At 36.7% G+C, this 14,683-nt stretch overlaps 1 protein-coding gene across 1 annotated transcript; it reads right to left on the bottom strand.

The window, feature by feature from the left end:
- Nucleotides 1–782: 782 nt before the first annotated feature.
- On the bottom strand, nucleotides 783–13,602 carry LOC115927349. The gene is made up of 13 exons (XM_030993130.1): nucleotides 13,371–13,602; nucleotides 12,819–13,001; nucleotides 11,632–11,908; nucleotides 11,052–11,209; nucleotides 9,027–9,242; nucleotides 8,111–8,234; nucleotides 6,569–6,663; nucleotides 5,766–5,919; nucleotides 4,989–5,136; nucleotides 4,245–4,424; nucleotides 3,717–3,862; nucleotides 2,803–3,060; nucleotides 783–2,135 (listed from the first exon to the last, which is right to left on the bottom strand). The coding sequence occupies exons 1-13, from the start codon at nucleotides 13,575–13,577 to the stop codon at nucleotides 1,921–1,923; spliced, it is 2,361 nt and encodes a 786-aa protein (XP_030848990.1). The 5' UTR covers nucleotides 13,578–13,602; the 3' UTR covers nucleotides 783–1,920.
- Nucleotides 13,603–14,683: the final 1,081 nt, after the last annotated feature.

The following is a 14,683-nucleotide window of genomic DNA, read 5'->3' as shown; positions in this document are numbered from 1 at the left end:
AATGACCGAGCAAAATGTTAGTGTGTCGAAGTTTTCTAAACATCCGCGGATACCCTGTATAACACATCTTATTGATCAGCTTTTAGTGGTACATACTGGCACACAAATAATAATAATTAGTGGTGAAATATAGCTGCCAAGACGTCAGACAAAGCTCTATATTTATTTATAACTTTCCCGGGGTACGACAAATGCCAAGTGACAAAAATAAAAAATTACATGTCATCCCTGTTAAAAAAATAATATTAGTCACAATTGTATAGCAGTTTATACTACTTTAAGTGCTTTACATTGTAATACTTATTACCCCGGTTATTGGATTCAATTGCTAATCCGTACATGGTAGTGTACACGCTCCATTCCCTGGGGAGCATTCGGGGTAGGCGCCATTTTACAAGCGCACACATGCTAATCCGACCATACTAATGTGCGCATCCTACCGGGTGTAGATGTAGATTAATGACTTTGTAAATGATATTATTAATGCGGGACTCGATCAGCGGGCCACGTGATCAACAGTCTGGTGACGAATCAACTATACCACGAGACCTCCACTTTACAATACAAATACAGATACTAACCTATCATAACCCAAACTAATGCAATTCATTATAAAAAATTAAAATGCATTTTTGGGAAAGAAAGACATGAAATTATTAATAATTCAAGGTGTCTCAAATAGTGATGACGTCATACATATTTGTAAAATACAACTGCTCATGAAGTATATACATGCCAAAATATATATTTCAAACATAAGTTATTACAATTCTTTTTAAGAATAGAAAATAGTAAATGCACTGCATTTTACACATCAAACAAACGAAACGATGATATTTATATACAAAAAACATCGGTAAAGATGTCATTTTCAAGGTGATTGATAAAGTGATGACATTAAAACAATGTTTTGCATGAAAACATAATTCGAACCATAATAAATTGGTTTGATACATATAATTTCTAGCAAACTCGTCTTTCTTTCTTCTGTTGTGTACAATATATAACTACCATATCCCTCTCTGTGCAAAAATATAAATATTTACATCTTTCTCATTTTGTTCTCTTCCTTCCTCTCTCAATCACCCAAAAGAACAGTGGATAATGTACATTTGGTTAAATCGGTGTTATCTTCACGCTTATAAAGTTGTACTCAGTGCCGCCATACTCTTACTTCCCCTCTTAAGCCCTTCGTTCTAAAGCTGCTTTACCATGAACTTCTTTTCCAAAGTAACCTTCACATTAATCAGAGCAAATATCACTACAAAGTACCATAGAGGTTTTACTTCAAGATTTCATTGTATGCAATTTGTTCACAAGCTTTAAATAACAAAAACGATTCTCCGAAAACAGCTTTAGTAATATTAAATCTTATGATAACATTCATACAATTAACCAATGGTAACGGTTGAAAAACAAACAAACATACAAAAAAAAAAAAAATTACAAATATAAAGTAATTGAGTAATGATATAAATGAAGTAAGAGGGTGAAGGAAAAGGGCACACCAACGATTATATATAAAATGAAAGATGCAGGGAAAAGGACAACATTAAGAAAGTGGGAGGGGGCCGGGTTGTCTGAAAGCAAAGAATCATATCGGACATTTTTTCACACAACTCATGAAGCCTTGTTCAGAGCCTATATCTGGCAGTCTCTGTCTGTCAAACAGTTCAGTTAGAGCCTTTAGATTATGACGTCAGCATAGTCTCACTATTATGGGCTGCATAATTGTTACGCTCAGGGACTAACATGAGTTGTGTGCCTGTAAACGTATTAAGGGGGGGGGCTACTTTAGTTGTAAACTTAGCACTTTCGAATCGTCAACATATACGAAAGAAATGTGAATACATTTGTAGGGAGCAAAGTAAGGAAATACGGAATATAGTAAGAACAAAAGAAAGAAGAATTGATGAGAATTTATGCCTTGACGACGGGTGAGACCATCATCTTGGGCTTGTTCACGTTCTTGAGGACGACTACGATAAGGATGACGATGATGGCGAGAACGACAATGGCTCCGACAACGATGCCGACAATCACGCCTATACCCATGCCCAGCAGAGCAGTCAGTCCAGGGATTTGGTCGTCGTCATCATCGTCGTCGTCGTCTTCGAGAGTGGTCATGTCATCTCCTGAGGATCAGAACAAATTTCGGAATGATTAGTCATAATTCACATGATATAATGATTTGTAATAGCAGATTTATATGAATATAGATAACTTTACGTTGTGCTCATATCCGGCCGAATAATATTAAAGGCACCAAAAATAGTATCAAAATCTCGTTTTACTTGAGGGAGGGGGAGAGATATAGGTAAAGAACACATGCAATCTCGAGCTGTTTGCTAGTCCCCCAAAAAATTACTAACACATCATAATTGCCATCTTTCTGTTTTTCTTATATTTAGAGTTTGTTTTTCTACCATTCTTCGTCTTCTTTTTCTTTATCATTTTATTTTCATTCTTCTTTTATTCTTATTATTATTATCTTCTTCTTAATATTCTTCATTCTTCGTATTAACCTTATTATTTGTTATATTCTGAACATTACTATATTATATAATTATATTGCCAATACAAGGATGATGACGATCATGATGAACATGGTTATGGTAAGTATTGTTTTTATTGGTAGTAGTATTAATGTTATTGTTAATATCATTATTACTTTTAGTATAATTACTGCTATTATTAACATCATCGTCATAATCACGTTCATCATTATCAACATAATCATAAATGATGATCGCCATTTTGTTTACTACTCTCAAAATAAACAATTCAAACTATCAAATTCACCTCTAGTGGAGGTGGTTGGTGTGGGTTCCGCTACAGCGCCATCCTCGATGACAAAATCGATCACGTATTCTGTGGTATGATTGGTTTCGCAACGGACATCCATCCCATCGACGACTGTCTGCACACCGTCTTGGCTCCATTCCATGTTGGTGTCATTGTAATACGAGCAGACGGGGCGGGTCGTGGACGGCCAGGGGGATGAGAAGGGGATTGATATGGTTGCGGGGTCGTAAAGATCGCGCACTTCCATCGGGTCGCCTGTGCAAGAGAATGAAAAGACCAAGTTGTAAAGAACCCATGGCGCAATTGACCCCCGATGTACGAAAATTATTTTTTAACATGGGGAAGTCCATTTATACGAGATTATCCTTGCTTAAAGGTGCTGTATTCCTTTTGCAGCCAGCATCAAATTCTTCAGAACTTTGCAGGAATTATGAATATTTCACGTACGTCCTATGTGTGAAATTTAAACGTAAGCAGGGTCCTAGTATTCAAAATTATGCAATTCTTTGTTAGGAACTAATGAGCGACTTTTTGTTTTCTTTTATAAAAACATACATACAGTTAGCAGTAAATGGTACATGAGTATTTGCCTACATCAATAGCCGACTTCTTGTAATGACCAAAATTAAACTCGATCTTTGCGCAACACAAAACATACGACCTTTCGGTCCAAAATTATATTACATTAAACGACTGCAATCCTTAAAGTTGATTCGACAACTAACGGTCGTTATTTTCCAACATTTTTTTCGTTTAAAAGGAAGTTCTAAATTAGTATTATATTTTAAATGCCATTTAAGTTTAACGTTTTCATTTGTTTAGCCTGCAAATATCACATTGTACCTTTAAGTGAGGGAGGAGGGTTAAAGCATTTATTACGATCATTATTATTTCCATTAGTATTTTCTCACCTGTGCAAGGATTGACGAACTGCATCCCGATGACGTCACTGTCATGTGACTCACCGGCCACGTAGTCTTGGCCGCGGTAGATGAAGAATTCAACCAGAACTCCTACGCACTCCTCGCATCCGCATCCCTCCCACGAGGTGTCGTATCTATGGCAACAGAAGGGTCATAGAACAATTGCATGATACTTAGTGTGACATGTACGGAACTTTGGGTGAAAAAGTGTTCCTGCTTTTCCCCGCTTAACAGACATAAACACATACGATATATTCAGAGAGTGGGAGAAGAAGAAGAAAATGATGATGAAGAAGAAGAAAAAGAAGGAGGGGAAGAAGAAGAAGAAGAATATTAAGTGATATTGTGTAATCATAAGCAAGGAACTATTCACTAAAGAAATGATATAAAAAATTAATTTGATAACAAAACGAGAGATATGCACTACATAATATATGACGAACTGAAAATGAAGCCAGAGAACAAACACGCGAACGAACTAACATAACTAGATTTTTTTTAACAAGATAAACTCACCTATTTCTGACGTCATCCCCACCTTTGAAGGTGATAGAGCCATCGCCCTTAGGTATCATTATGGGATCGATATTGAGTGTGGCCTCGATAGTAATCAAAATGTCATCACCGTATGATGAAATTCTTTCACCGGTTGCCAGGTTCTTGCCCATGCACTTTGAAAGCAGTCCAAGAATTTCTCTGATAAAACAATTTAAAAATAAAGAATCCACATACGATAGAAAAGTGAACAAAACGTTAACTTTCATAACCTCAGTAGCAGCATTATATTAGTGGTAGTAGTAGTAGTAGTAGTAGTAGTAGTAGTAGTAATAGTAGTAGTAGTAGTAGTAGTAGTATAAATAGTAGCATGCTAATAGTTGTAGTAGTAGTAGTAGTAGTAGTAGCAGTCTAATAGTGGTGGTGGTAGTAGTAGTAGTAGTAGTAAGTAGTAGTAGTAGGCTAATAGTGGTAGTAGTAGTAGTAGTAGTAGTAGTAGTAGTGGTAGTAGTAGTAGTAGTACATCTAGTAGTAGTAGTTGCATTTTCACCAATAACATCATAACTATGTTCATCATCCCCCTCCTATTATCTCCATTGATATCATCATCATTATATTTCATCACCATCGTCACCACAATAACCATCCTAATCAAATCATGTTCACCATAACCGTTAGTGTGATCACCAGTATTGACGTATTACAAATAAATCAATTAACTTGAGTATGGACACCATTTTCATTAAACCCGACTGCGATGTTTACCTGTTCTCCGTGAAGAACACGCTGTCCGGGAATGCTATTTTGGCATCCTCCAGCTGCTGGCGAACCCCATCAATGGTCTCCTGCGGTAAGCGGTCGTCAAGATCCTTCGCTGATTGAAGCACATTCCTTTGTGCGTCCAGTATACCCCCTAAAGAGAAAATTAAGATGGAGATTAAATCAATTTAATTTGTTCAGTTGGTCGTTTAATCATTTAATCATTTACGTACGTATTCTGATTTATGATTTATGCACACAATAGCGACTTAATCAATATTTTCCTATTGGCATTACAGTTGAACCAGGTTTAATATGATTACTTTGCAAACGAGTATTCGGTGTTTGCTGTGTTATATCTTTCTACACGTACTATGGAATTTTATTTTAACTGTTCTGTATAAACGTTATGGAAATATGTTCATAATTATTCAGGACCACATGGAGGACCACTACTTATTGTTCAATGGGCTACCCAGACAAAATATTACAAATGAATAAAATAGTAGTAGTACCACTAATAATCACAATGATAATATTTTTAATGAAAATAATGAAAATGAGAAGAAAACACAAAAAATTAGAAGCAGAAGAAGAAAAAGAAGAAGTAGAACAATATGACGAAGAAGTAAAATTTCAACAGGTCTAAATCTATATTTCTAGGCGCCACGATAAAATTGTTGTGGCAGCCATTAAATATTTAAAGCAAAACACTCCTACCCCATCATGCCAAATATAAAATAACAACCTTTCTTATTTTCTGTCGGATTTTTAAACACGTACTTATCTCTTCCCGTTGGTATGCGGGGATAGGTACGTCCATGGCCGCATCCACCATTGATAGAACATCGCCAGGGTAGCCGTCATAATTGCTCTGGTCCCCAGCAGCAAGGATCAGTAGTTCCTTTTGCAATTCCAGTAAGGTCTGGTCAAAGCTCTGAAATAATAATAATAATGAAAATAATAATAGCAGTGATAATGAGAATGATTACAATTATAATGCTGAGAAAGTTTTTGTTCTTAATAGATAAAGGAAGCCGTACGAGTTATCCGTTCTTGCTGGGAGCTGACGAAATGTATATATATATATATATTTATAGATGATTGAATAGATACAAAAATCAACAAAAAGTAAATAAATGAATAAATAACTAAATAAGAAAGTAAATATATTGATATATAAACACATTAATAAATAAAACATAATATAATGATGAAGGAGAAACAACATTGAAAACAATAATAGAGCCTGAATATAATGACCACGATTAACATATTTCCGAAGAGCACTTAAAAAAAAACGTACATATCCTTGACGGTGTTCTAAAGATTAGTACATGTATTATTATCAACATTTTTACTACAATGATCATTAAATTTCTGTTATTCTCATTATTATTATCATTATTACTACTACTACTGTTGTCATTATAATCATATTATCATCATCGTCATCATAGTTATCATCAGCAACATCATCTTTATCAGTAATAATATTATAAGATAAGTCTTTCCCCTGACCGCTCTTTTCTTTAATTCATTATTGACTGAGTAAAAATTAATAAAGAATTAAAACAAAATATTACTATTGCTGCTCGTCTCTTCCGTGCGGCTTCAGTAGACAAGTCGGCGCTAGCCTTCTGCGCGCTGTTCGCTGTTTTAAGTCCTTCCACCGGTCGTCCTACGAAAAATAAAAATGTGGATGATAGTACGTTATAGTTCAGAATCAATTCGATTTCTCCACAAATAATACATGTGGACAGAGATTATTGCATTTTCTAGTTATCTATCTACTATATTTCTCGGGCTCTAAATCAACAGTTATTGAACAAAACTACAACATGTGGAATGCATGTATTGAAATGGTCAAGGGTATTCAGACAAGTTTATTGCTGTTTCGTCTACAACCAGTTCGCCTTTTACCCAATAAGTCTTTTCCCATTTGGTTTACATCACGCCTGTGTACTATCCTTATATATATATCATATTCTTATTGTTTATCCTTGATTTGTTACTCTCTTATTTGTCCTTATGGTATTTTTTACCAGTCTTCTGAGTGCATCAGTTCATTGGGCGGAGGGACCTTTACGGTTTACAGTAATTAGGTTTGCTCTCTTCTTCCCTGGCCGCCATCTTTTGCACTCAGAATATTGCTACAAAAATTTGTATGTGCACAGTTTTTGTCATCCCAATTTTGTATTTACCATGTTTATATCGTTTAATTGTTATATTTCTTGAAAGTGCCGAATAAATAACATTAAGACTAATACTATACTAATACTATCCGCATGGTCTAATAATCATTTGGTGTTTGTTTTTATTTGGATTATTAACCAGTTAGTCTAATTCTAAGTTGGTTTGATGCCTTTTTTGACTTACATCCATAAGGTCCAATAGAGTGGTGAAGTGTGACGTCATCAAAAATCTATTTTTAGAATTTCTCATTTTTTTCTTCTTATTCCGAAAGAACATAAAAAATAATGTCCAAATGTCGAAAACTAATTGAATATGTTAAGTATTGGTTGAGATATGACCATCTGAATGAATATATGTCCTATGGGAACTCAGTGTTATATGCTCTGGCTCCTAACCACTGAGTTCCTATGGGGAGTATATTTATTCAGATGGTCATATCTCAACCAATACTTAACATATTCAATTGGTTTTTGACATTTGGACATTATTTTTTATGTTCTTTCGGAATATGAAGAAAAAATTGAGAAATTCTAAAAATAGACTTTTATGACGTCACAGCTTCGGTACTCTATATCATGTGATGATTATTAGTATTTATGGTTATAAATGATGTTTTGATCAAATGGATAGTAGACAAAATGAGCATTAGATGAACTGGAACTAACACTTCAACAAGCTCTGCTTCCAGTTAGTTCCTCTTTGCTCGTGCTTTTTCCATTATATTTGTCGTTTCATTGCATATGTTTTGTAATATAATTATTCATTGTATTATGTTTTGCATGAGATTTAAGATAATTTGAAATCATTTGAAATCATCAAATTGGATCGACTTGAAAACAGACTAAGAGCGCAAAAGATCACATTGAAATAAACTAATTGGGTAGTAGGCGAACTAGGTGTAGACTAAACGGCGATTCACAAGTAATAAGTACCTTCGTTCTTCAAATCGTTAATTTCCTCCTTCTTGTCATCGATGTCTTCCGCCGTTAGGGGTTGGTGGGCATACGTCACATCTTTCGTGAAATCCGCACATACTTTGGTCAGCTGGTAGCATACCTATGCAGGTCGAGGAGTAGATACAAAAAAACACAGATAAATAGGTTTCATTTGAAATATTATAACCATTAGGTGACCATTATTTGACTTGGTAAACAGGCAAGGAAAAAAAAAGGGAAAAAAACGTATACCACAACTACGCGCAACAAAAGTCCTACGCGTATTTTGCGTTATGTTTAAGATACATACATGTGAACCGTATTACCTTTTGCGTTGTCATTAGAGAAGAGGAACACAATTTAAACGGTCTTGACTCGTCATACCTGAACGTGCCTCTAAGTAGCCGGGTACGACTAAACTCATCCAATGAATGCAAAGTTTCCAGAAACAATGTAAACTAGCACTAGGAATAGAGCTTTGGACCTACTAAGTGGCTTATTCTATTTATTCGTTTATCCGCCACATAATTATTGCTTTAATTCTGCCATTATTTTTCCAATAACTCAAATATTGTCGATGGGTTCAATATTTTAAATTAAAGCCATACCGCACTATTTCAGCCAGAAGGGATTATACCTCCCTGCAAGGTCACTGACAGGTGGTTATCTCATCAAATAAGCTCTCAATTAACAAAAGAAAAAGAGGACCAATGGTCACCGATTATGCATTGTTTGCTATATAGCTGGCGCAAGTAGCTACAAGCAGGACAGTGGGGCTTTAATACATCGTTTATCCGCCAAATAATGCTTTCATTCTGCCATTATTTGTCCAATAACTCAGAAAACTTGAATATTGTCGATGGATTTCTTTATTTAACTTAATAGGGGAAGAGTCGTGAATATTAGTGCTTACCCTAACACCGACTTTGAAAGGCACTGTGTCACCGGCTTCTATCTTGCTCTTGACCTTATCATAGACGTCGTGGTCAACCTGGAGCTCTGGCATCTCCGAGGTCTGACCGAGGAGACGCAGAGAGTTCTGCCCGTCCTCTAGGGATACCTGAGCAAAGGCCTGGTAAGTAAGGACCTTGTCCTCATCTGCAGAACATGACTGGACAGTGTACATCACCTGGATTTGATAAAAACAGTTTCAACAGATAATATAGGAGGGGTAGTTTCAAATAGAATATCAGGGACAGAGCCAGTATCAAAGCAAGACAGGGCCACGTTGCAAAAAAACTTACCATTGATGGTAACTTTGCCATCAATGGTAACTACCGTGGAAACCTTGATTTTGATTGGCTGTTGAGCCCTGTTATCATGGTAGTTGCCATTGATGTAAAAGTTACCATCAATGGAAAGTGTTATGAAACGAGGCCCAGATGTTGTCAAAAACGTGTTAAAGTCAGTGTCAATGATCGTAAGACGGACAGTTTCAAAGACACTGTCAAGTATAGTTTTAACGGCAAAAGAGTGAAGGACAAAGACGTTGTCAATACAGTGTCAAGAACAGTTTATTTCATCTGGATTCGAAACAAACAAAGGTTCAAAGATAGCAGAAGTTTCAAATAGACGGTATCTGAGACAGAGCAAGTATCTGAGACAGAGCAATGATCAAAGAAAGTGTCACATATTGTGTCACAGAATTTGTTAAATTCAGTGTGACAGATTGTGTAAAAGACAGTGCCACGGACAGTGTCATATAGTGTTAAAGAGTTTGTCAAAGATGGTGTTAAATACATTGCAAAAGAAAGAGAGGCAAAGACGTTATCAAATACAGTGCAAAGACAGTATCAAAGACATTAGTGACGATAAATTCCATGAGGCGTTTAACAAAGATGTTGTATTGCCCTTTTTGACAGACCCACAAGTTTTTAAATCTACGGTTGGCTTTTTAATTATTTCTTTTTTGTAAACACTGAGAAATATCAGCCAAAAGAGGGAGAGAAAAAAAAAGGAAGAAAAAAAAGGATTTCCGACCGACCGACACATGTCTTGGCACCGAAAGGGCAATACAACATCTTTTTTGTTAGGCCTGATGGTATGAAAGGCAGGTTCAAAGTAAGTGCCAAATACGGTGTCAAATATAGTGTAAAAGATAGTTTGAAAGACAGTGTTAAAGAGAAAATCAATGATGGTATAAACAGCAGTGCCAAAGATTGTGCAACAGATAGCGTCAAAGACACTGTCAAATACAATAGAGGGCGCAATTGGAAAGCAGTTGTTTCTGATTCACTCTATTTTAATTAAAACCTGAAAAAAGAAATACATAAATATCAAAGACAGTATTAAAGAGAGTGCTAATAAAGGTATGAAAGACAGTGTCAAAGAGAGAGTTAAAGACGGTATGAAATGATTTCTAAAATAAGTTAAATTAGTTTTATGTCTATAAATGAGTTTAGGGTCTGAGGCAGTGTTGAACCATTGGCCAGGTCAGTGTAAAAGACTGTGTCGAAGTCAGTATTAAAGAGAGCAATTATGACAATCTAAAATCATATCCGACGTAAGTGTCAAATATTAAAGATAAACTTGAGTTCTGGTAAAAAAAAAAATGAATTCTCACAGAATCAAACGAAACTTACGCTGAATGTTCAAGATTACAAATAAATGTCATGTGCCAAACAATTCATGAAGAAAATGTATATTGGCTGAGTAATGAGCAATGATAGATAAGGAAAATCAAGGTACGTAGCCCCGACACCATTTGTGTAGTCCCATATATCTTTCTGTGTACAGTGTTTGTTACTTTTAAGACTGGGCCAAATTTATTAAGATTTTGATGACTCCATAACCTTGCAGTGCACACCAATACTTACATGCTAAATGATCAACCTTTCCTGATCTATTCCACACCTTTTCTTTCACAATGCAATCGCATTACCAGAACACACCTTTATCTTTATGGACAAATAGTTTTATGAACATAGGTTAGACTTACGTCGGAAGCAGTGTCCACGTACGTGTCGTCTCCACCAAACTCAAACTGGCAACCAGTTACCTTTCCAAGAACCTGGAAGTCAATTGTTGAAGAACCCGTATCTTCCCCGTTGAGGGCGCTAAACTGTACACTATACTGAGAACCGGCTTCGAGGGTTGCTGTAGAAGGCAAACGAAAAGGAAGAATAAGAAGAAAAAAAAGAGTAAGTAAATGAAGAAGGAAAATAATGTCATTATAACCATCCTAATCAGATAGGGTGAATAGCACCATGAACATAGAGAAAGAGAAGATATGGCAGAAACCCAGAGAGAAAGAGAGAGAATGAAAAACATACAATATGTTTTATGTTGTGTTTGTGCTCCGATTTTTTATACTTGTTTTAAGCGGTTGTTTTGGAGCTAACCAAGACTGGAAATTAATAATTTGCTAACCATTTGTGTTTCAAGAAAGCAACCTTTTCCTCATTCGGTGCCCGCCATTTTGTGCGACAATGCACGTGTGTCCATGGAGCGACCGTGTAAAATGGCAGAGAAAGCAACCGAAAGGTTAATCATTCAGCATTAGGCTTCATTTTACATACCGTTGTTAATTTTCAGAAGAGAGTAGTACTGTCCGAACCTGACAGTATATGGCTTAGATGAACGTGTGACCTCGGAAGTAGTTAATGTTGTCTCTGCATCCGTCTGTGTTACGTCTTTGAACTCCGTGAATTCGTCTTCCCCCAATCCATCAAGACCGCCACCTACGTCCTCCCAACTCATTTCGCTGATGTCATCACCCCTGACGTTGGCCCGTATCTCTATGTCTCTCCTCGGTCTGTAAGATCCGTCCTTCGATTGGAGCAGGGCCAGCGAAATCTGTCAGTGCAAGTGAAGCAATTTTGTAAAGTAGGAAAAACATGAAGGGGGAGAGGAAGATAGTAACAAATAAAATGAGTGGAAAGTATTATTATGGTGATTTTAAGGCTTATGGTTCAACTATCTTAATGCTTCTACTACTACTACTACTACTACTATGATAATGATGGTGATGACGATGGCAATAATAATGATGATATAATTAATACCAAGATAATCCTTATCAGCATCAATACTATTCTCACTATTTTTGTTTTGGGCGAAACTGCACATGTGGTAAACGAACTCTCGTGCAGAGAGGCAACACAAACAGCCGAAAGGTTTATAATGCATGTCCCTTTTCACCTTCGAATATCTCTGAAGACGCGATGACAAAGGAGAGGTCATTCTTTGAACATAACTGTTCTTTAAAAATTGAGTCGTCAAATAAGGACTCCCTATCCCCCCCTGAAAAGTATCGGATAACAGTTAAATCAAGGTATAACATCATTCAAACGAAAACATTATGATGTATACATCTAGTTAGAAATAAATTGTTAGAGATGTATAAATATTGTAGTTGGACATATTGCAGTAAACAATGCAAGATACAGAATATATCCATATTTAAAGGATATCCCCCCCCCCCAAAAAAAAAAAAAAATGTTATTCAGATTTGGAAAGAGATACGTAAAGTAATCTACATGGGATGTATTTGTATCCCCATTAGATTTTCTTCTAAATTAATTCGTCTGAGCGACCTGCATAACTATTTGATTCTGAGCTTCATATTTATAATCGAAAATGTATGTTTAAAATTATTTCGTAATATTATAGGTAAAAAAATGTATTCGTCTCAATTACTATGCTATTCAGCAAATAGTTAATATATATGACTATATGGTATATCATTATACATGTAAAACTTTACCAGAGGTGGATTGTTTTCCGTAACATCGACCGTCACACTGCTATGTACTTCACCGTCAAACTCGGCCTTTGTGACGTAGCAAGAGAAAGAATAGGCCTTCCCAGCTGTCAACGCGGAAGGGTCAACAGTCAAAACAGCTTCCGTTGATGGGTACGTAGGGTTGCATCCGGTTTTATCAGTCTCCTTAAAGAATCAAGGAAGTAACAATAAGTTATGTCATTAAAATCATATTACTTTATATACCAGATAAAACCTACTGCTACTTTCATCATAAATAAATTAAAGTCGATGCTATATTGGCTGCTCGTGTTTAGCATTATGTGATGCTTACGGTGGTATTTAAGACGGTGATTTGTTCATTTCTCCGGAAGGTTTTCGCTTTTTAAGCCATTGCAATATGGCATCGAGTTCTGATTGAATCTATAATATAATTTAATATCATGATCATCGTGCCAGCAGCGTCTCTCAAAGGCGAGACCATACCTATGCAAGTCACTGAACAAGAAAGAACAAGAAAGCGTGCTATTGGCTGAAAATGATCACATGACCTACCTGCCAACAGCCCCATCGAAACATAAGTCCCTCATCAGGTTCATCGCCATTATAGTTTGGATCTCTGGACAGCGAGCAATCTAGGTCGAAGGGACTGGAAGCCTCTCCAGTGGTTATGCGTTCACCACCTTTGATACGTGCCACGAGGGGTTCAAAGGCCGTGGTGAAGGTCACTGTACGGGTCAAGGTCACTTGAGTATTAGCCATATAGGTCAGCGTCAAGGTCGCAGTGATCTCCGTGTCTCCTGTGTGTCAAGTAAAACATAAAATCAATCTGGTGTAATTTAATTCTAAAGAAAAAACAATGTAGGTCGTATCTAATATTGCCTTCTTTGGCGAGGTCGTGGGGTTATCAGCTTCTTAGGTCACAGTCAAGGTCGCAGTGATCTCCGTGTTACCTGGATGTCAAGTAGAAGATAAATTCAATCTGGTAAAATTTGATTTGGAAAAAGAGTTGTGTAGGTCAAAGTTAATATCGCCTTTTTGGACGAGGTCAGGGGGTTATCTGCTTCATAGGTCACAGTCAAGGTTGCAGTGATCTCTGTGTGTCCTGGTTGTCTAGTAAAACATAAATGTATTCTGGTGAAATTTAATTCTGAAAAAGAGTTTTATAAGTCCTAAAATCGTTGCCTTCTTGGGCGAGGTCGTGGGGTTATCAGTTTCATAGGTCACAGTCAAGGTCGCGGTGATCTCTGCGTTTCCTATTTGTCAGGTAAAACATAAATGTATTCTCGTGACATTTCAGGGCGCTGCAATATGAAACAAAAATTGAATGCCGTAATAAATATTGCCGCCTTGGGCGAGGTCGTGGGGTTATCATCTCCATAGGTCACGGTCAAGGTGGTAGTTATCTATTTGTGTCCTAGTTGTCTAGTAGAACATGAATATATTCTGGTAAATTAGAGGGCGCTACAATGTGAAGACAAAAAAATGTGTAGGCCGTTATAAATGCTGCCGTCTTCGACGAGGTCTTAGGGTCATCCGCTCCATATTTTACGGTCAAGGTCCCAGTGATCAAAGTGTGTACCTGATGACCAACAGACACACACACAAACACAAATCATAACAATAATTCTGAGATGGAGTGAGTCTACATTAATCACGATTCTTTTCTTGTTCATCCAACAAACAATAAATGAGATTTGGATCAGCTTAAGTTGATTACATACCGGGTAAAGATCTTGGTGGAAACCGGAGTCCTCGTTTATTCGTATTTAGGACGCCCTCTTCAAACTGAGCACCAGAAACGGACCACTGAAAGTTCACTTCAGAGGCATTTAGCCTTCCACAACCGGGTCCACGGCCGTTAAAGG

The sequence above is a fragment of the Strongylocentrotus purpuratus genome, unplaced genomic scaffold (assembly GCF_000002235.5).
Source record: "Strongylocentrotus purpuratus isolate Spur 01 unplaced genomic scaffold, Spur_5.0 spur5_scaffold_20, whole genome shotgun sequence".
Lineage (NCBI taxonomy): Eukaryota > Metazoa > Echinodermata > Echinoidea > Camarodonta > Strongylocentrotidae > Strongylocentrotus > Strongylocentrotus purpuratus.
Note: the sequence above shows the minus strand (reverse complement) of the source record. Positions and strands in the feature narration are given on the sequence as shown.